Source organism: Symphalangus syndactylus, chromosome 7 (assembly GCF_028878055.3).
Source record: "Symphalangus syndactylus isolate Jambi chromosome 7, NHGRI_mSymSyn1-v2.1_pri, whole genome shotgun sequence".
In the NCBI taxonomy this organism is placed as follows: Eukaryota; Metazoa; Chordata; class Mammalia; order Primates; family Hylobatidae; genus Symphalangus; species Symphalangus syndactylus.
Genome location: NC_072429.2, coordinates 38,630,480 through 38,654,331, shown reverse-complemented (window position 1 = coordinate 38,654,331; position 23,852 = coordinate 38,630,480). Strand labels below are relative to the sequence as shown.

The following is a 23,852-nucleotide window of genomic DNA, read 5'->3' as shown; positions in this document are numbered from 1 at the left end:
GCGGATCATGAGGTCAGGAGTTTGAGACCAGCCTGGCCAACATGGTGAAACCCCGTCTCTACTAAGAATCCAAAAATTAGCTGGGCATGGTGGCGGGCACCTGTAGTCCCAGCTACTCGGGAGGCTGAGGCAGGAGAATCACTTGAACCCGGGAGGCAGAGGCTGCAGTAAGCTGAGATCGCACCACTGCACTCCAGCCTGGGCAACAGAGAAAGACTCCATCTCAAAAAAAAAAAGAAAGAAAATTAAATTCAGTAACTTTAAAAAACAAATTTTTGTTACAAATTAAATAATTGACTCCCCTATTTATTTTGACTCAAAACTGGACAACCACTGGCATTTGACTGCAATAATGATTTAAAAATTAATAAGCTGATTCCTGCTCAGAAAATGCTTCTTCTAATGCAGTTCTAGCTACAGTATGGAATATCTGTCTCCTTTAGGTACACCTTGGATGATCTGGACTCTAAAAATACAAGTTACACCCAAGATTCCATTATCCTGTGGTTACTCACTTGGACCACAGACATGTAGGACCTGTCTGAAAGAAATATAAGAATCAAGTGGAACTCAACCAGTGAATCATCCCTATAATGTAGTGAAACTTTAGAGAGAAGAGCCTGGAGGATGTATTGGTTGTTAGGAAAATGTAGGCTACCAGTAGAAAATGACATCCTCTATTAATAAGATCTGAGGTGCAACATACATAATTGTCCTAATTTTTAAGATTGATGGGGAGCATGAAGCATTTTTTTAATGTGTTGACAGGCCCCAATAAATGCATAAACTGCATAGGACTCATGTGGTCTGAATGTATTTTAGGGCTTTCTGGGAATTGTCTTGACAGAGAACCTGAGCTGGACAAAGCAGCCTTGATCTGAGTGAGCTAACTGACACAATGAAGCTGTCAGGCATCTTTCTGCTCCTCTCTCTGGCTCTTTTCTGCTTTTTAACAGGTAAGTTTTTTCTTAAAATTAAGATCCCATATTTATACTGAACTGGATATGATGAGTAGTTGTTTATCATATTTTAAATCCTAATGATTTTGATGTAAAAGACCAATTCTGAGAGATTATCATAATGATGATAATGATTGTGATGATGACAATGATTATGGTAATAATTATACAAATTACTATGATTTGTTGAGCATATACTATATTCTAGGCATGTACCAAGGGATTTTATGCATTGTCTCTGAGACTCACAATAAGGTATTTCTATCTCTGTTCTTCATATAAGAAACTGTGGAACAGAAAAATTGAGAAAATCAGCAAAAGACTTGCAACTAGCAGTTAGAATCTGGAATTTGAATCTGATTCTCTTGCCATCACATTTAATGTTTGTTCCATAAAACTAGATTGGAGGATGGATAATTGCATTAAATATTGGTTTTGCTTTCCAGAACAAAGGACTATTTTCCTCCCCTTAGTTTTTATTACAAAGAAATTCAAATAATTAAATTAGGACAATGGGGAAATTGGAAACTCAATGAGAAAAATCTTTGAAAATATGTAATTGAAACTTAGAATGCAGAAACGTATGTCTCTGGTGAGCTAAATAATCTTCAAGAAGGAGAATATCTTTGGACACTTTAGTGAGGTTCAAAGCACAATCATACTTCAAGATTATGTTTTTTATGACAGAACTATTGGAATGAGCAGGTCCATCATAAGCTATTTCTTTCCTTCCTTATTATTCTACTCTTTCACATTGTAGGGCACAAAGTAAATGCTAGTTTTTAGACCCAAGACCAGTTTCATCTCTTCTATTAATGGCCTGTGTCACTTAAAGAAACATCATAATTTTCTGAGATATTTTCTCATTTGTAAAATAATAGAAATAAAACTAAGCCCTGGGACCTTCCATATCTTATGTATCATTTTCTGTGACAGTAGCAGATGAATTTTACTACTATGCAAGATTTTAAATGGCTGTACAAGTAAAAAAAATTCAATGAGATTTAGCTGATAGAGAAGCCAATCTGTAGCTGGTCATAATTACATGAACAAATACACTTAGAAAAAAAATGGGTAAAGGATTCCTGTGATATTATGGAGTAAGCTTGACTACTAAAGCCAAATAACCTTAATGTGTAGTTCAATCAGTTGCTGAGATGGCAGAAAAATATAGATCCGACTATGTAAAGTTTAGCTGCAAAGATAGTCTCAGAAATCAATTGTTATTCCCTTTTTTTCTCTTGACAAAGGTGAATTGATCTTTAACAGGATCTGGTTGACTAATACAATTTACCAAAGCATGGATGCTTCACAGACATACTAGATAGTATTTGGGAGGGCATAATGCCTAAGGGCCTTAATGTTGAAACAGAGTAAAGTGAATTTTAGCCCTGGCACTTTCATTTTATAGCTTTGTGAACTTTCTGATGTTTATTTCACTCACATATAAAATAAACATATAAAGGACTATCTCTGTATGGAGAATTAAATGAGAACAAGGCATGTACAATGCTTAACATAGTGGATGGGGTATAGTGCATGTTTAACAAATGTTTATTAACATTACTGCCATAATAAAGTTTAATAAAAAGAGTACTAAATTGGACTCCATCATTGTGAATATTAATCCTGTTTTTGCCTTGCCAATTCCTACCTATGAGACATTAGGCAAATCTCTCCTCTTTTGATGACAGATTTGTACAGTGGAGACTTACTGAAAATTATAATAATAAATTGTCCCTGGCTATAAAAACCACTTAGAGTCTTTAAAAAATATAGACTGTCAAGGAACTCTCTGGTTTTATATGACAGAATTTTTAAGTGATTGCCCTAAGAATTTGTCATTTTAATAATCACCCATATTGCTAGTTATAAATCAGTAAGGCTGGTAATCTCTGCTGAAAAAATGAACAGTAACCTTCTTTCAAATTAAAAAACAACAACTTGTTTTCTCCTTATCTTTATTATTAGAGATCGTGCTTTAAGGAATTTCCAGTTGTTATCCCATAAGTGTTGGCCATCATTGGAGATGGATTGAGCTAATCCACACTCTCTCTCATTGCGGTGCCCTTGGGCTTACCTGTCAGAGGGATTGGGACAGGAGTCCCATTGAAATGGCCACAGATCAAAACTCAGCAGCCCATTCCAAGACTGGATTGAGGGATTTTATTATTTAAGTATTTTAAACCACTGAACTAATTAGTCACAAACTAAATTTACACATACAATATTAAGAGAAAGGAAAGGGAGAGAAACAAGACTATATATATGGGATCTTCTCCCTTTTTAAGAATTTAGAGAGATGTAAAAGGAGAAATAAGTCACAGGAATGAATGAGTTGTTCCTTACCAGTTTACATTTGGGCCAAGTTTTAAAAGTTGAGCAATTTCAAACTCAAAGAACAAACTACAAGCTTAATCTCTTTCCCAACTGCCTGTGGCAAAGGCTTTTGGGAGGAACTGCATGAAATGAATCTTGAAATGTCAAAGGTAGAGGATACTTTCCAATTCAACTTCTCCAAAGTGAGACCAGCAATGATAAGATAATTTCCATAGTAAATTAGTGACTGGGCTAGGACTGTAACATGAATTTCCAGATCCTTAATCCATTTTTTTTTCTACCCCACCCTAACCTCCAACAATTGTTACCTCCTCATGGTTCATGTCTTTATATGACCTTCTTAAGAAGTGAGCAGATAAAAGAAAAAAGAAGAAGAAGAAAAAAAAAGAAAACAAAAACAAACAAAAAAACATACCATGACTTTTTAAGATAGCCAAGTAACAGGAGTAGATATTAGGAATTTCCTAATGTTGAAAATTTCACTTTTTGTACATCAATGAATTACAGTGTTTGAATTTTGTGTTTTTCTTTCAGGTGTCTTCAGTCAGGGAGGACAGGTCAGTGCCTATTTTTATCTCTTCTTTCTGCCTGGGTGGTGCTTGGCTTGATCTTCACTGGCCAAAAAGAAATTTGTCTATGGTTAACAGAGCAAAAACAATGAGCAGGCAAACCTTATGCAGACATCAGTAGAAATTATTATTCCTTAACTAAATTCTTGTCAGTTTAAAAGAACCTAACTACACCTTCTCATAATTTTTTAGGGAAGAATAAATATAAATAAAAATAGGATGTATCTGGGATAAAATTCGTGCTCTATCATTGATTTCTCTGAGCTGCAAGTTCCACAACTATAGAAAAGGGATAATATTATTCACTTCATAGAAGTGCAATTATATTTAAATTATGTAAACAATGTGAAAGTATTTGGCAAGCCGTTAAAGGCTATATATGTATTAGTTACTGATTAAAAATTAACATCCTCTGAAGAAGTTAGGATATAGGCTATTTCTTTTACAGAAATAAGAACTGAAAGTAGACAGGAAACTAGTTTACTGCTCTGTAATGAGGATACACAGAATGATTCACTCAAATTTTAATAAAATTTGGTTTAAAAACTGGAATGAGCACAAGTTATCTTCATCGTTGGATTTTTTCCCCCAAATTCGTTCACCAATGTCTTTCTTTTTCATTTTAACTGTCAAAGGATAACACAAGTACTATTTGTTCTGCCAATCCTGTTCCTTTATCCATATGAAGCACTTCTACTTGGTCTTGGCACTAGTTCTTGTTTAGCCTTGGTGTGCCTTGTTATACCTTTGACATGAAAATTTCTAGACACTACTGCTAACTAATTGGAGGTGGAAAAGCCATTGGAAATATTTTCCAACCCTGATATACCCACTGCATTATATAAGACTGTTATTTTTTAAATTTTAGCATCTCAGAAATTAGGATGCATCTTACAAATGATGATGCATTTGTGTGTGTGTGTGTGTGTGTACATGCATGTGCACTTAGGTGTATGCCTAACACATGCACACATGTGTGTTGGCATTGTCATATGAAACTGTATACCTTAAAGTTGTATTATTATGTTTAAATAAGAATGATAGTATTGTCTATACTAAACGTGAAAACAAACACACAAGGAAAGGACATAACATCCAGCCAACACATTTCATATCTCATTAGTTAGTAAAATATAGTGAAACCATTACTCATAGAATTAAGAAATACGGAATTTAATCCTAGTTTTCTCATTAACACACACGTTACTTCCCTTCTTTGAACCTTGATTTCTCAGATTTTTTTTCTTACAAACAGAGGTTTTATTGCATTTGGTCCAGAGACATATTTTACATTATCTCATGGAGCAGGGCCCCTGGGTGGGGGTCCCTGTGTAGTACTTGGCAGGGTGTGTGGCTGGGAGAGATGGAGCAGTATAGCTGGTCAGGCCCAAAAGGAGAGAAGGAAGGCTGGGGGCTCCTTAAAACCTACTGAAGGGCCGGGCACGGCGCCTCGACCTGTAATCCCAGCATTTGGGCAGGCTGAGGTGGGCGGATCACCTGATGCCAGGAGTTAGAGACCAGCCTGGCTAACATGGTGAAACCCTATCTCTACTAAAAATACAAAAATTAGCCAGGCGTGGTGGAGCACCTGCAGTCCCAGCTACTTGGGAGGCTGAGGCAGGAGAATCCCCTGAGCCCAGGAGGTGGAGGTGCAGTGAGCCAAGATTGTGCCACTGCAGTGTTTTCTAAAGTTTATTTACATTTTACTACTTACTGATTTTATGCTTTAGATGGGCCAAAGTCTTATAGTTTGCTTGCTTCATGATCACCTGGATTGCTTACTAAATATACAGATCCCCAGGCATCATGCAAGACATTGAATAATAATCAGAAAGGTAGTTTGAGTTTCAGTCTGCATTTTAAATAATTATCCAGATGATATTTATACATAAGAAAACTGAACATTTTTCCCTAGGTAAGAGGAGGCAAGCTGCATTGGGAAGCATTATCTCTGGAGTCAGATAATATAGATGAGTGGAGTCCTCATTCATACTTACTTGCTGTGTGACTTGAAAAACGTAGTTTCCCTTCTCATTGCCTTTGTTTCCATATCACTAAGATGAAGATTTGAATGCAATGATCTGTGAAGCCCCTTCCTGCCCTAACTGTCCGAATTGTTATCAACCAAGCCTGTCCTGCCAAGGCTGCTGTCTCTTCTCCACTCAAATATAAACGACAGGGAAGCTCTTACTCTTTTAAATGGCACTGAGGCTGCCATTTCTCTTTTGCGTGCCTGGAGGGAGGGTGGGAGTTTCAATGCCAGCAGAAGACACTGAAACTATCATTAGGAGCATGCTTGCTCAAGTCTGATCCAGCCAGGATAAAAGGAAGTAAGATTTCCTCCAACACTGAAGTCATTCTTCTCACGCCAAGAATTCTCTACATGATGAGACAACTGATGGGAAATTATAGTTGGCAGTCTGAATTATGGACTTCAAAAAATATCACATTAATTTGAAAAGATTATTCAAGCTAAACAAAATCATGTTGCCAGACTTTTGGAAATCATATTCCAGTAAAATTTTCCCTGTAAATGTAAATGACTAATATGCTGACAACTCTTTAATTTACCAAGGAGATAGATAATGGCACAATAATAACAATAAGAGTAAAATAAAACTACTATTTATCATCACTAGTGTTTCATTAAGTAATTTGTTATATAGCACCAAAATGTTTAAAAGACATATTTTCAGAATAAAGATAGTTCTTTAACTGAATACATTTTGCTTTTTGAATCACGTACTGCATTGCCTTTAATATTTTTACATTTTCCTATCAGGCTCTGTATTTGGGCACCATATCCTTAAAGAGCTGTTTAGATGAATAGTTCGAATTGAAATGAACAGAACAAGCCTTTTAAAAGCAATGACTGGCAACCATTTTCTGTTACAATACTTTTTGAAATACTTAAGTTTATTTTTGCTTGTATTTTAAGATAAGAATTGGTGAATTTTCATACAATTGGTAAAACAACGCTCCATGACTCTAATGAGTTTGAAGTTTTTCATTTTTCCTAATTAGCTTAATTTTGCTTAAAATTAATATACTGACAAAATGTCTAAATACAATTTGGAAATGTTATCTAGTATCTATAACTTAATTACAAATTGAAAAACTAAAGCCTCAGAAACGAAGTCTAGCTGACTTACATCTACCAACAGCAGTAAAGCTGTGAAGTCAACACTTCAAGACTCCTGACTCCATATGGAGTGAGCTTTCCATGGCTGTGTACTGCTTTTAATCAGCAATAGAGGGCCATTGTGTAGTGAATGTGAAAGAGCTTTGAGCAGTACAATTTCTTAAGCAAATATAAGGTAGTGATCACTATTCTCACTTAAGCAAATAATATGATAACTACATTAGTTTCAAATAAGATAACTTGTGTCCACATGCAGAAAGAATTTGAAATTAGGAGGAAAATGAGGAAGAGACCATGTTAAAATGTCTCACACAGTGAGTTTAGAGGCTGTCTAAAATTAAAGGAGGAAGTATTTGGGCAAAAGTAGCTATTTCTTTCACCCAGCCGAAATTAAGGAGATAAAAATTTATTTTATTGGTTCAGACAAGAAATATTGAGAACTGGTATAGGCAGTAAATTTGGAACTGGCAAAGAAAATGAGGTAAAGCAATGCAGAAGGTAACACAAGGGAAAATAAACGGCAATGTTTCCATCTGAGGGAGGGTTGGAGAATCTAAAAAATGCTGCTATCATGAAAAATGGAAAAAACAGAAAAACAGAATATAAAACTAGTTTGGAAGGAAAGGGTTGTATTTTGCACATAAACGTCTTAAATATGAATGAAACTATTGAGTAAAAGGTTATATATATACACATATATATACACATATATATACATATATACATATATACACATATACATATATACATATATACATATATACACATATACATATATACATATATATACATATATACACATATATATATGTATATATATGTGTATATATATTTGACCATTGAGAGTTAGTTTGAGATATTTATAAAAAACCTATAAAAATATTCTGGGATTTTTCAGTACCATATGGGAAAGTATATGTCATTAGGAAGAGAAAACCAAGTATATTAAACTATCTAGGAAATGACCATAATTAATACTCTGGAGGAAAAAAGAAAAGACAGCAAGAGAGAGAAGAAACAGAGAACAAGAGAACCAACATATAATGAAAGTGTGGAAAGAGTTTCAAAAAGGTTGGAGTGATCAAGAGTAGCACATGTCATAAGGAAATCATGAAAGTTTTAAAACAACCAATAGATGTATTCTGTATTTTTGAGGGCAGTTTCTGTAGAGTAGAAAGGGGAGGGAAATAAGAGTGAGGGGAAGCCAAGCTTGGTAGCAATTAAGAAAACAGATATGGTAAAGAATGGAAATTATTTAACCACATAGGTAGTGTTTGTCAGTAATATAAAGAAGAGATGCTATTCTATATCCCAAATCCATGTTTGTGTGATTGCAAATTTTCATTGGTTTTACTTGTAAACCTAAAACGCTAGACTTGAGTATGAATAATCCTGAGTCTTTAGTTGACTTAATGACCATATAAACTCAAATTTCCAGAAGCATTCTGCACCTTCTCCAACCCCTGGGGCCCACAGAGAGTGGTCCTCTCCTGCCCAGCCACCATGTTAAAATGTCTCACAGAGTGAATTTAGAGGGCTCTCTAAAATTAAAGGAGGAAGTATTTGGGTAAAGATTGCTATTTCTCTCACCCAGCTGAAGTTAAAGACATACCAGCTTTATTTAAAACACATCACTGAAAGTGTTCACTGATAAATCTTGAACCATCAAAGCTAGAAGAATCCGAGATACCATTTAATCTCATGGTGTTGACCATTTTCTATGAGTTACAGAGATCTTTCAGAGCTACTGTAGTTAGCATAGACCTGTAATAAGGTTACTTTCTACACTCCTAACCCAGAACTATTTCAAATATTCTATATTAACTCTCTACAACTTTCATATGACCACATTTGTTCCTTATAAAAACCTTGGGAATCTGAAAATTAGGCATGACATGTGTTCTTTGTCGTTTCTTGGTTAAGAAAATTGAGGTGCAGGCATCGAGTCCTTTGTTCAAGATAACACAGACAGTCAATGGCAGAACAGGTTCTAAAACATGATTCTCAGCTTACTTCAGAGATCATTGAAGGCCACTAAAATTTAAGAGTATGATATTTATCTGTTCTATGGAAGTTTGTTCATATGCCACTTGATTGATTTGTTTTCATTTATTGAAATGCTTTTCTCTTCCTAGTCTTCTTCCACAGGGCAGAGGAAGAAAATACTTGGGTGTGGGTTCAGTTGTGCTAGGCTCAACTGAGATAATCTATGTGAAAGTAGCTTGAATATTTTGAAGCAATTGATAAACACAAGGCAGTATTATTTTAGATAGAGATAAAGCAAGTTTCCTCTCTCCATATGTAAATGTCACTTCATTCCACACAGATATATTTGGAGGGGTTCAGCTTAACCTATTGCTTATTGTCATTACTCTTGAAATAATGGCTCAAATGTCATTTACACACCAAATATGGATTTAATTGACATTGTGTTGAAAACAATCTTAAAACTCCAGACTACTTTTGAAAAACAGCTATAGTTGAAAGGATATGTTAGTGGCACCGGTGCTACCATTCCTACTGTGGAGCCCATAATAATAATTATTAATCAGTCATAACATATGTTCTGAACAATAGTGCAATCTTAGAATCATTTTAAACACAGCAACTTAGGCAGCCATTACTAAATGATTGTAGTAAGCACAAAAGTTCAAATTCCACAGACTCTGAAACAGGGTAAGGTAATAAAATGACATTAGATGCACCTATAATCTTAGTGACTTGGAAGGCTGAGGCAGGAAGATGTCTTGAGGGCCAAGAGTTTGAGACTAGCCAGGGCAACATAGGAAGACTCTATCTCTAAAATATATATATATATATATATATATATATATATATATATATATATAGTGTGTATATATATATATATATATATATATATATAGTGTGTATATATATTTTATATAAAGTATATATTGTATATAAAGTATATATTGTATACCTTTATATATTATATATTTTATATATATAGCAACATAGCAAGACTCTATCTCTAAAGTATACATATTTAGTATATAAATATATATTTATAATACACGTAAGTAGATATATTTAGTATCTATATACTTTAGAAATAGAGTATATATATACTTTAGAGATATACTTTATATATACATATCCTGTATATATATTAGTTTATGTGTATATAAGTGATATATTTAGTATCTATATACTTTAGAGTATATATATATATACTTTAGAGATATACTTTATATATGCATATCCTATATATATATTAGTTTATGTGTATATACACAAACACATTAGAATATTGTTTTCAAGAGCTTATGGATGGATATTGCATCCGCAGGGAAAAGTAACAAGCATCAGGTAATGTCTGGTGCCCCTTGTAAGGTTCATCCATGTTTTTTGTTTGTTTGTTTTTGTTTTTGTTTGACAGCATCTCAGTCTGTCGCCCAGGCTGGAGTGCAGTGGCGCGATCTGGGCTTACTGCAAGCTCCGTCTCCCAGGTTCATGCCATTCTCCTGCCTCAGCCTCCCGAGATGCCCGCCACCACACCCGGCTAATTTTTTTTTTTTGTATTTTTAGTAGAGACGGCATTTCACCGTGTTAACCAGGATGGTCTCCATCTCCTGACCTCGTGATCTGCCCGCCTCGGCCTCCCAAAGTGCTGGGATTACAGGCGTGAGCCACCGCGCCTGGCCCATCCATGTTTTGATAGCAATACAGAAGGAGTGCTGTTAGAGCACATTAATGTGATTTTTAAAAAGTCATTTCATGACCAAAAACCACTCTCAATTGGAACAGTTTAATGTGGGAGCAAAAAGTTTTACCCATATAGCATTTGACTACATCATTAATTTACTCCTGAATACAATCTGTATTCCTTGTAATGAGTTTCCTGTGACTCAAACAAAATGTCTCGAGTATATTTAATGTATTCTACTTAAGTAGGTAAGTAGAATACATTAGATAAGGAGAGCTATTTTATATTTCAGAATGCTTTATGTCACAACTATTTATATATGGTTTTTAAAGTTTGCTGTCTAAAGCTTCTGTTCTGAAGGATGGTCTCTTAGAATGCACTGATGTCAATGTCACTCTGCTTACTTTGGTAGGTTGACTGTGGTGAGTTCCAGGACCCCAAGGTCTACTGCACTCGGGAATCTAATCCACACTGTGGCTCTGATGGCCAGACATATGGCAATAAATGTGCCTTCTGTAAGGCCATGGTGTAAGTATTATATTCATCAAAGCTGACCCTTGCCAACACAAACTTCCAGAATAAGACTAAGACACTTTTTTGAGGTATTATAGAAAACACCCATACCTCCCCATAAAGACTGAAGAAACAAGCTTCAGGCAATTTGATTGAAAACAGATGGGTCAAAAGCAACAAAAGCATTACATACTAAATTATTTGAAAACACAATCTTAATCGCTTTGCTTTGTTATTATTAATTTTGATTGTCTTAGAGAAGTTTTCAAAAACATTCACACATCTTATATATTATAACTTACACTTAATAATTTTGATATGTTTTAATGTTTTCATTTGTTTCTAATTAAAACTTGCTATATCAATACATAATGAACATATGTCTACACTTACATATAACACATCTGACTAATTAATACCAAACTTTCCTCAGGAGAAAGTCAGTGGTGTAATATGAGATTTGAATTAATAGATGCATATTACTGAGAGGGCTTGAATGTGTCACTTGCTCCAAAATGTCAAACGCCTGAATATCTGGTTCAACTTCTTACATCTTCTGTCAGAAAAGAACTATAGTCCCTTTGTCATTATTTCTCCTGTGACCTCTACCTTTTCAATGGTATACATACTTACTCTTGGAGAATGAACAATTGGTACCAAAAAGTCTAAGACTTATGAAAACTCTGAGATTTGTTTAAGATTCATACTTTCCACAGCTAGGCCAGACGTAACCTCTGAGTGCATTTAATTAACATCTTCTGAATCATATAAATAGAATTTACAGAATCAAATAATTAAATGGACGGTGCCATTGTTAAACCTGTTTCGAACCTCTGTGGTGAGTACTTACGATATTGCGCTGAGTATATATTTGTCTTTCTTTTTTGTAGGAAAAGTGGTGGAAAGATTAGCCTAAAGCATCCTGGAAAATGCTGAGTTAAAGCCAATGTTTCTTGGTGACTTGCCAGCTCTTGTAGCCTTCTTTTCTCACTTCTGCTTATACTTTTGCTAGTGGATTCTTTTAATTCATAAAGACATACCTACTCTGCCTGGGTCTTGAGGAGTTCAATGTATGTCTATTTCTCTTGATTCACTTGTCAATAAACTACATTTTGCAAAAGCATTGACTGTGTTCTTACTCTGAGATCAAGAAAATATATACATACAACAGAGAATAATTGAACTGGGATAAACTTGGATCAAGAAACCTATTTTCCTGATCTAAGTTAACCATCCAGTCATTGTGAGATCTTAGGAAAATCCCTTCCTTTCTCTTATTCTTAGAATCTCCATGTTTATAATGAAGGATTTTGACAACATGACCATATGTTATGCTTACAGTTACTTAAAATATCTATCATTTATTAGATCACATAATATTCATTCTTCCCAATTTCATAAAAAGCATGTTATATAAAAGAAAAATATTTGTTCTCTACAGGTCAATTTTTTACGCATCTGGAATGGAAAATTTAGACTATATAATTTCTAAAGACATATAGTATTTGGTTTTCTGCAGTAGCAGTATCATATTTTTTTGAGACAAAGTCTCACTCTGTCACCCAAGTTGGAGGGCAGTGGTGCAATCTCAGGTCACTGCAACCTCCACTTCCCTCCTTCAAGCAATTCTCGTGCCTCAGCCACCTGAATAACTGAGACTACAGGTGCCCACCACTATGTTCAGCTAATTTTTGTATTTTTAATAGAGACGGAGTTTCACCCTGTTGGCCAGGCTGGTCTCGAACTCCCGGCCTCAAGTGATCCACCCACCTTGGCCTCCCAAAGTGCTGGGATTACAAGCATGAGCCACCATGTTGGGCCTTGGTGAAAGTACTTATATCTCCTATTGGAACCCTCCCCACCAGCCAGACCAGATTCCTACCAGCCATCTTCCACACAAAAGTTTTAGTTTCACCACTTTGCCTTTGCCTATCTGAAATGTCTTTTATGATATCTTCTGTCACACTGCCTAACTCTTCTTTTCTCATACAAATCTGAATCTAATTGCACCATTTATTTTAAGGCTTATGTCAGGGGCTGTATCTGAAAATTGTCATAAAGTATCTCTTGTCTAGTTCTGACCTATTCTTTGGAAATGAAGGGAAAGCATATAAAAATAAACCACAGAAGACTAGATGACTTATATTTCTTAGAAAGAAGCAAGTCACATAAAAAAAGAAGTCAACAGTCAAAATATACAGATTTGGGCTACAGAGATATCCACACTCTCAAATCTCAGTGAACACACATTTAAGATTTATGCATATTGTAGTTTGCTTGTTTTTGACAAACCTGATGAAAACAAGCAATGGGGAAAGGATTCCCTATTTAATAAATGGTGTTGTGAAAACTGGCTAGCCATATGCAGAAAGCTGAAACTGGATCCCTTCCTCACAACTTACACAAAAATTAACTCAAAATGGATTAAAGACTGAAATGTAAGACCCAAAACCATAAAAACCCTAGAAGAAAACCTAGGCAACACCATTCAGGACATAGGCATGGGCAAAGATATCATGACTAAAACACCAAAAACAATGACAACAAAAGCCAAAATAGACAAATGGGATCTAATTAAACTAAACAGCTTCAGCATGGCAAAAGAAACTATCATCAGAGTGAACAGGCAACCTACAGAATGGGAGAAAATTTTTGCAATCTATCCATCTGACAAAGGTCTAATATCCAGAATCTACAAAGAACTTAAACAAATATACAAGAAAAAAGCAAACAACCCCATCAAAAAGTGGGTGAAGAATATGAACAAACACTTCTCAAAAGAAGACATGTATGTAGCCAACAAATGTGAAAAAAAAAAGCTCATCATCATTGGTCATGAGAGAAACGCAAATCAAAACCACAATGAGATACAATCTCACACCAGTTAGAATGGCGATCATTAAAAAGTCAGGAAACAACAGATGCTGGAGAGGATGTGGAGAAAAAGGAATGCTTTTACACTGTTGGTGGAAGTGTAAATTAGTTCAACCATTGTGGGAGTCAGTGTAGCAATTCCTCAAGCATCTAGAACCAGAAATACCATTTGACCCAGCAATCCCATTACTGGGTATACACCCAAAGAATTATAAACCATTCTACTATAAAGACACATGCACACATATGTTTACTGAGGCACTGTTCACGATAGCAAAGACTTGGAACCAACCCAAATGCCCATCAACGATAGACTGGATAAAGGAAATGTGGCATATATACACCATAGAGTATTATGCAGCCATAAAAAGGATGAGTTCATATCCTTTGCAGGGACATGGATGAAGCTGGAAACCATCATTTTTAGCAAACTAACACAAGAACAGAAAACCAAACATCGCATGTTCTCACTCATAAGTGGGAGTTGAACAATGAGAACATATAAACACAGGGAAGGGAACATCACACACTGGGGCCTGCTGGGAGGTGAAGGGTATAGGGGAGAGACAGCATTAGGAGAAATACCTAATGTAGATGACAGGTTGATGGGTGCAGCAAACCACCATGACACGCGTATACCTATGTAACAAACCTGCATGTTATGCACATGTACCCCAGAACTTAAAGTATAATTTTAAAAAATGGCAAAACACACACAGAGAGATTGTGTTAACAGGGTCAGATATTTGCAATTGTTTATGTTCCTCATTTTTGTGATATCCAGTACAAAACATGCTGTTTCACATATCGTTTTTATTCAAACTTCAAAGCATAAAAAGATAGTTTATTTGATCTCAACATCCATATTAATTATTATACCTTCAGATGACAATGGCAGCATTGTTAAAATTAAATCATTCCAGATCTTTAACCATTAACTGTCCTTATTCCTCCACTACAATTGATGCCAAGACACTTATTTCTTTTCTCTTCTTACTTGTTTTTGAAGTTAAATTCATGACAAAAATGATGTAGTGTGTCAATGATTAGGCTTGAGTGAAAGGGATTCTCTGGAGGCTTCCTGTCTGTCTATGACAATGTGAAGGTTTTTTTAAGCAAAATATGCACACACACACACACACACACACAAGTTAAAAAGGGTACAACATGGGAAAAAAAAGTCAGAGAAAAAATAACTAAGATAAACATTGAAATAACTCATTACTATGTGTCAACTAACCCATTTACTGAGTTTAAATTTACTGAATTTAAATTTAAGATACTTAGTATCAATCCCATTTTCTAAACTATATGCCACATAATTATGATAAATTGAGTGACATGAATGTAGATGTTGAACTGGACAGATTAGTCTTATATATTTGGTGACATCAGAAATAGAAATATTCATAATTCAAGAAAGCCTTAAGCGAATGTTTAAAGAGGGTGACATGTATCAGCCATAATTTCCAGTATGTGCACTATTATGTTAATCTTGTGATGGGACTACCGTTTAATCCTGAGAAGGTCTGTGTTCAAATGGGCTGACTAACTCTCCACTGGACACCTAATGAACTGCTCTTTTCTTTCTTGGACTTTCTTTTTTCTTCTAGCTTTAGCACCTGTGACTTTTTAAAATGTTAGTTTATATCAGTTCTGCAGTTTGAGTAAAGGGAGAGATAGGCAGAACAGATTTCCCCTGAGTTAGTTAGAGAAGATTTAGACCTAATAAAAACAGGTACTCTTAATGGCCCAGTTTAGTTCACTGCAGCTACCCTTCAGATTTGATGAGCATACTAAAAGAATTCAAGTAATAAAGCAGAGCTATGTGTCTGCTTGGAATCATTCTACATCACTTTGTTAGTACTGTCAGCGTAGCAATAATTTTTCCAATCCATGAGTGGAAGATGTCTTGTGATATATTTATGTCTTCTCTAGTTTCTATCATAGTGATCTGTAGTTTTCTTTCATAATTGAGATTTTATTGGATGTGTTTAAAGTCAGTACAAAGACATTTCAATTTGTACACAATTCTTAAGATACAAACTGAAAATCTAAAAAGTCATGCATTGTAATTTTTTAAAAAAGTTATTCCAGTGGCTTTCTAACTTAAAATTTGGAAGCATTGAATCTATAAATTACCTTGGGCAGTATGGCCATTTTCACAATATTGATTCTTCCAACCCATGAGCATGGAATGTTCTTTCATTTGTTTGTATCCTCTTTTATTTCATTGAGCAGTGGTTTGTAGTTCTCCTTGAAGAGGTCCTTCAAATCCCTTGTAAATTGGATTCCTAGGTATTTTATTCTCTTTGAAGCAATTGTGAATGGGAGTTCACTCATGATTTGGCTCTCTGTTTGTCTGTGATTGGTGTACAAGAATGCTTGTGATTTTTGTACATTGATTTTGTATCCTGAGACTTTGCTGAAGTTGCTCATCAGCTTAAGGAGATTTTGGGCTGAGACGATGGGGTTTTCTAGATATACAATCATGTCATATGCAAACAGGGACAATTTGACTTCCTCTTCTCCTAATTGAATACCCTTTATTTCCTTCTCCTGCCTGATTGCCCTGGCCAGAACTTCCAGCACTATGTTGAATAGGAGTGGTGAGAGAGGGCATCCCTGTCTTGTGCCAGTTTTCAAAGGGAATGCTTCCAGTTTTTGCCCATTCAGTATGATATTGGCTGTGGGTTTGTCATAGGTAGCTCTTATGATTTTGAGATATGTCCCATGAACATCTAATTTATTGAGAGTTTTTAGCATGAAGGGTTGTTGAATTTTGTCAAAGGCCTTTTCTGCATCTATTGAGATAATCATGTGGTTTTTGTCTTTGGTTCTGTTTATATGCTGGATTACATTTATCGATTAGATTCAATGCCATCCCCATCAAGCTACCAATGACTTTCTTCACAGAATTGGAAAAAACTACTTTAAAGTTCATATGGAACCAAAAAAGAGCCCGCATCACCAAGTCAATCCTAAGCCAAAAGAACAAAGCTGCAGGCATCATGCTACCTGACTTCAAACTATACTACAAGGCTACAGTAACCAAAACAGCATGGTACTGGTACCACAACAGAGACATAGATCAATGGAACAGAACAGAGCCCTCAGAAATGATGCCGCATATCTACAACTATCTGATCTTTGACAAACCTGACAAAAACAAGAAATGGGGAAAGGATTCCCTATTTAATAAATGGTGCTGGGAAAACTGGCTAGCCATATGTAGAAAGCTGAAACTGGATCCCTTCCTTACACCTTATACAAAAATTAATTCAAGATGGATTAAAGACTTAAATGTTAGACCTAAAACCATTAAAATCCTACAAGAAAACCTAGGCAATACCATTCAGGACATAGGCGTGGGCAAAGACTTCATGTCTAAAACACCAAAAGCAATGGCAACAAAAGCCAAAATTGACAAATGGGATCTAATTAAACTAAAGAGCTTCTGCACAGCAAAAGAAACTACCATCAGAGTGAACAGGCAACCTACAAAATGGGAGAAAATTTTTGCAACCTACTCATCTGACAAAGGGCTAATATCCAGAATCTACCATGAACTCAAACAAATTTACAAGAAAAAAACAAACAACCCCATCAAAAAGTGGGCGAAGGACATGAACAGACACTTCTCAAAAGAAGACATTTATGCAGACAAAAAACACATGAAAAAATGCTCATCATCACTGGCCATCAGAGAAATGCAAATCAAAACCACAGTGAGATACCATCTCACACCAGTTAGAATGGCCATCATTAAAAAGTCAGGAAACAACAGGTGCTGGAGAGGATGTGGAGAAATAGGAACACTTTTACACCGTTGGTGGGACTGTAAACCAGTTCAACCATTGTGGAAGTCAGTGTGGCGATTCCTCAGGGATCTAGAACTAGAAATACCATTTGACCCAGCCATCCCATTACTGGGTATATACCCAAAGGACTATAAATCATGCTGCTATAAAGACACATGCACACGTATGTTTATTGCGGCACTATTCACAATAGCAATGACTTGGAACCAACCCAAATGTCCAACAACGATAGACTGGATTAAGAAAATGTGGCACATATACACCATGGAATACTATGCGGCCATAAAAAATGATGAGTTCATGTCCTTTGTAGGGACATGGATGAAACTGGAAAACATCATTCTCAGTAAACTATCGCAAGGACCAAAAACCAAACACCGCATGTTCTCACTCATAGGTGGGAATTGAACAATGAGAACTCATGGACACAGGAAGGGGAACATCACACTCCAGGGACTGTTGTGGGGTTGGGGGAGGAGGGAGGGACAGCATTAGGAGATATACCTAATGCTAAATGACGAGTTAATGGGTGCAGCACACCAACATGGCACATGGATACATATGTAACAAACCTGCACATTGTGCACATGTACCCTAAAACCTAAAGTATAATAATAAAAAATAAAAAATAAAAAAAAAATTTGGAGGCAAATTTTCCGTAAGAGGCTATAAAGTCCCAGTATTTCACATGTTGATAAGTTATTAGATATGTCCCACCAATTCACAGTCTAATACACATACTACATACTCAAAACTTTAATCTTTCACAGCACATTGACAAAGTTGTTAGGAAAACAGGACTACCATGACCAAAAAGATGTTACAGAGTGTACACAATTCTGACAGGGAGAGCCATAATCAAGAGTGGTTTTCTTCAGGAAACAAACAATTCTATGAAAAAAAACATGGGAATAGACGTAATTTAAAATGTTGAAGACATTAAATGCAGGACTGTGACTCCATATTGCCATTTAGTGTATGCGTTGTATTAGAGGATATAAAAACTAACCCACTATCTATGGAATGTTAAGCTGACATCTCAGTCAACGCCTCCCATAATTCAATATCCCACACTAGTTTCTGGTTGTACCCAAAATAACTACCAGTGAACCATTTCACCTCTTAAATAAAAGACACTTACACCTAAATAATGGGAAGGTGGGATTCCCTCCTTCTTAAATATGTTTCTAGAGCTATTAAAAAACTTGCATTTACAAAATAGTTGATTAAAATATTCCTCTGGATTGTACATGTAGAGAGACAAGGACCACTGATAAAACATGGTATATAGTTTTAATCAGACCTGGCTTCTCTCTCTGGCTTCATTAGAAGCGGGACTCTTCTCGGTTTTAGTTTCTCCATTTTAAGCAGGTAAATATCCTGGTTACATCTTTGGCTTGTTATCTCTTTGCTCCCGCTTTCCCGTTTTCGTTTTTCACTTTTTTTGGTCTGAAGATTTATCCTTTCCTGATGCCTTTTTCGGCTTCGTTTCCACTTTTGAAGGAGCAGGTTCACCTGACAACTAGGCAGATCTTGGGCCCTTCCCTCACCGCCCCTTCATTAGGCTGAGCTGACCTTCTTTTGGGCATCTTTGCCTTTGGGAGGACAAGTGCTGGATGCCTGCAGGCCCCAGTGCACCAAAAGCCTTGGTGAAGCTGAGCTGCCTGGCCACTGCCACTCCTCCCACAGACGAAGGAACTGAGAACCAAGGGGACACTGGAAGAGGATGGAACCGGTGGTTTTCAATGTACAAGACTTTCACCTCTTTATTAAATTTATTTCTAAGTATTTTAATCTGTTTGATGCTATTATAAGTGAACTTCTCTTATTTCATTTTTTGGGATTGTTGTTAATGTGGAGAAACAAGTGATTTTTGTGTGTTGATTTTGGATCTTGCAACTTCGATATTTTTGTTAGCTTTAAAAGTTCTTTTATAGACTCTTGAGGGTACTGCATATAAGATCATGTCATCTGCAAACATAAATAATTTAATTTTTTGCTTTCCAATTTGGGTGTATTTTATTGCTTTTTCTTACCTAGTTTATCTGGCTAGAACTTCCAATTCCGTATTGGATAGAAGTAGTAAAAATAGGCATCCTTATCTTGTTCCTCTCTTAAGGAAAAAGCTTTCATTCTTTATCCACCGAGTTTGATGTTAGCTGTGAGTTTGTTATATATAGCCTTTATTAAGTTGAGAAAGCTTCCTTGTATCTCTAGTTTATTGAGTGTTTTTATCATAAAGTCATGTTGAATTTTGTCAAATATGCATCAATTGAGATGATCATGAGCTTTTTTTCTCCCATTTTTTCTACTAATGTAGTGTATTTCATTGGCTGAACTTTATATGGTGAACCATTCTTGCAGCAAAGAATAAATCCCACTTGGTCATGGTATATGATCCTTTTAATATGCTGCTGAGGCTGGGCGCGGTGGCTCACGCCTGTAATCCCAGCACTTTGGGAGGCCGAGGCGGGCGGATCACGAGGTCAGGAGATCGAGACCATCCTGGCTAACACGGTGAAACCTCGTCTCTACTAAAAATACAAAAAATTAGCCGGGTGAGGTGGCGGGAGCCTGTAGTCCCAGCTACGCGGGAGGCTGAGGCAGGAGAATGGCGTGAACCCCGGGGGACGGAGCCTGCAGTAAGCGGAGATTGCACCACTGCACTCCAGCCTGGGTGACAGAGCGAGACTCCTTCTCAAAAAAAAAAAAAAAAATGCTGCTGACTATGGTTTGCTAGTATTTTGTTGAGCAATTTTTGCATCAATATTCATAGAAGTTATTGGTCTATTTTTTGTGTACTCTCTTTACCTATCTTTAATATCAGGGTAATACAGGGCTCATAGAGAGAGTTAGACAGTGTTCCTTTTTAATATTTGGGAAAAATGGTGTTAATTCCTCTTTAAATGTTTGGTGGAATTCACTAGTTAAGTCATCTGATCAAGAATTTTTCTTCAATAGGTGGTTTTGATTACTGATTAAATCTTGTAGTTATAGGTTTAGTCAGATTTTATATTTATTCATAATTAAATTTTGGTAGATTGTGTGTTTCCAGAAACTCATTCATTTTATTTAGTTAATCTAATTTGTTGGCACACAATTGTTCATAGTATTCTCTTAATTTTCAAAAATTTCTGTAAGATTTGTATTAATATATAACTTTTATTTCTGATCTTAGTAATTTGAGAGCTCTCTTTTTCTCTTAGTCAATATATCTAAAGCTTCATCAATTTTGAAAAGCCATGTTTTGGTTTTGTTGATTTTTTCCATTGTTTTTCTAGTCTCTATTTCATGTAGTTTTACTTTCATCATTACTTTTTTCCTTTCTTCAGTTAGCTTTGGATTTAGATTGCCCTTCTTTGTCCAGTCATTTAAGTTATACAGCTTGGTAATTGATTTGAGTTCATTCTTCTTTTTTTTTTAATGCACCAACATAGATATTTCATAACTACCAATCTTGTTATGAATGCTTGGCTAGTAACATATATTTTATAAATAGCTTTATTTTTCCCAAAGAACTAATAACTTTTACCTTTTTTTTTTTTAATCTCTTTTGGTTAGGGGTATTTTGAGAGTCGGAATATTCTTAGTCTTTTATTTATTGTATCCTCAATCTATAAGGCAATGAGTGACACATACTTAGTGCTAATAAATGGGATGTGGGGTCAAGAACTTAAATTATAACCAAATTTACATTGGAAGTTATTGGAGATTTGTTATATTTAATGGTTAACAACTTTGGCCTGTATAGTAAAGTTTTTTAAAAAATCAAATGTCTAGAGCCCAGTCTGGTGTAAAGCACCTGGTGATAGGATATTAGAAATTATAAGAAATGTGGTGACCTGTAAACTAAATGACCCATTAAGACAAAAACCATAGCAGCAAAGATAGAACAGAAAACATGAGAACTAGGTTCAGTCCATGTTATCTCTGCTGCTTTAGAAACTCATGCTTTTCCACTAGGGGAAGGCGTGTTCTAATATTAAAAATTATATATATATATATATATATAAATGTGTGTATATGTATATGTGGATATATATATGGATATATAAACAATTTTAAACACTTGGGGAAATATAACTTGTGAATTAAGTTATTAAAAAAGAATATAACCAAGATGACTTTTTAATCTAAAAATCTCTAAAAGGATGAAATGTGAATAGGAAATATATAGCAGTCAGAGATGTGTTGATATTCAGGAATGGAGTAAGGGTACAGGAGTGGATGCCAAAAAACTAGTAGTGAGAAATAAAGAAAATTAACTCTCAACTTTGTTGCTACAAAAGTATATGAGGTCATTTGCTGAGTAACAAAAATGGTAGTAGTAGAGAGAATCTCACAAATCTCAGGTCAGAGTAACAATGGCAATCACCTAAATTACTTTATTATATGAATAGTTTGACTTAATAAGCACAGTCCTTAAGTTCTCATTTCACAGGAAACTGTTAGCTCACCCAATAAAATCTAACTCATTCTGTGGCACTGATCTTGTTAGATGAGCAATGCTTTGGAAAGTTTTATAGGCTTAAGCCAACGTCATTAAATACTTTCTTACTGAGTTTTTAAAGATGTATCCAGCCCCTCCTGTATGTGTCATAACTAATTATAGGTTAATTTCTGGGACTTACTGAAAACTTTCTTACTGTTTTATATTCATAAACACATAAGAATCTCATAAACACATCACTGTGTATGAATTCCTTCCCACCCCTCTAAGAACACTAGCTTTTTGTTTCTAAAATCCTAGAATCTGGAAAGAAACTCACTTCGACTTGCTAATAAGCAATGTACATATGTGGTTTGTAGGAAGCAGCTGTACTATTGTGCTTAGATGAGAAATATGACACGGTAGAAATACACTGAGAGGAACAGAAATGTGTAGTTTAGTAAGTAGACTGTGTAAAGCAAAAATATGTTAAAGCAGAATATTCACTTAAAAAATAGATATAGGGTGTACACCTGCATTTTTGTTATGTGAGTTTTTGCATAGTGATAAAGTCTGGGCTTTCAATGTAACCACCACCCCAATACTGTACATTGTATCCATTAGTTAACTTCTTATACTTTACCTCTCTCTCACCCTCCCACTTTTCTGAGACTTCAGTATCTATTATTCCACTCCCTATATCCATGTGTACATATTATTTAGCTCTCATTTATAATTGAGAACATGAGAACATGTAGTATTTGACTTTCTGTTCATGAATGATTTCACTTAAGATAATGGTCTTCAGTTCCCGTTGCTGCAAAATACACGATTTCATTTTTTATGCCTAAGTAGTATTCCATTTTCTTTATGCAGACATACACTTATAGACACTTAGGTTGATGGTTGATTCCATATCTTTGTTATTGTGAATAGTGCTGCGATAAACATATAAGTGCAGGTAACTTTTTGATATAATGATTTCTTTTTTGTAGATACCTAGTAGCGGGATTGCTGAATTGAATTGTAGTTTTCTTTTTAATTCTTTGAAAATCTCCACACTGTTTCAATAGAGGTTGTACTAATTTACATTCTTACTAACAGTGTCTAAATATTCCCTTTTCTCTGCATCCTCATCAACATCTGCTCATTTTTGACTTTTTAATAATAGCCATTCTGGCTGGCATCTCATTGTGGTTTTATTTTGCATTTCTCTGATTATTAGAGATGTTGTGCTTTTTTAAAATATGCCTTTTTGGCCAATTGTGTGTGTTCTTTTGGAAAATGCCTATGTTTTTTGTCCACTTTTTGTTTGTTGTTGTTGTTGTTTGTTTTTCTTGTTGAGTTGTTTGAGTTACCCTTTGTTGAATGAATACTTTGCAAATATTTTATCCCATTCGGTGGGTTTTCTATTCATTCTCTTGATTATTTCTTTTGTTGTGAAGAAACATTTTAGTTTAATTTAGTCCCATTGATCTACTTTTGTTATTGTTGCATTTGCTTCTGAGATCTTAGTTATGAACATTTTGCCTGGGACA

General features: G+C 35.4%; 1 protein-coding gene across 1 annotated transcript; it reads left to right on the top strand.

Moving 5' to 3' along the window:
* The first annotated feature begins 723 nt into the window (after positions 1–723).
* On the top strand, positions 724–13,881 carry LOC134737208 (serine protease inhibitor Kazal-type 6). The gene is made up of 4 exons (XM_063643232.1): positions 724–956; positions 3,834–3,856; positions 11,090–11,205; positions 12,081–13,881. The coding sequence occupies exons 1-4, from the start codon at positions 899–901 to the stop codon at positions 12,124–12,126; spliced, it is 243 nt and encodes an 80-aa protein (XP_063499302.1). The 5' UTR covers positions 724–898; the 3' UTR covers positions 12,127–13,881.
* The last annotated feature ends 9,971 nt before the right edge of the window (positions 13,882–23,852 follow it).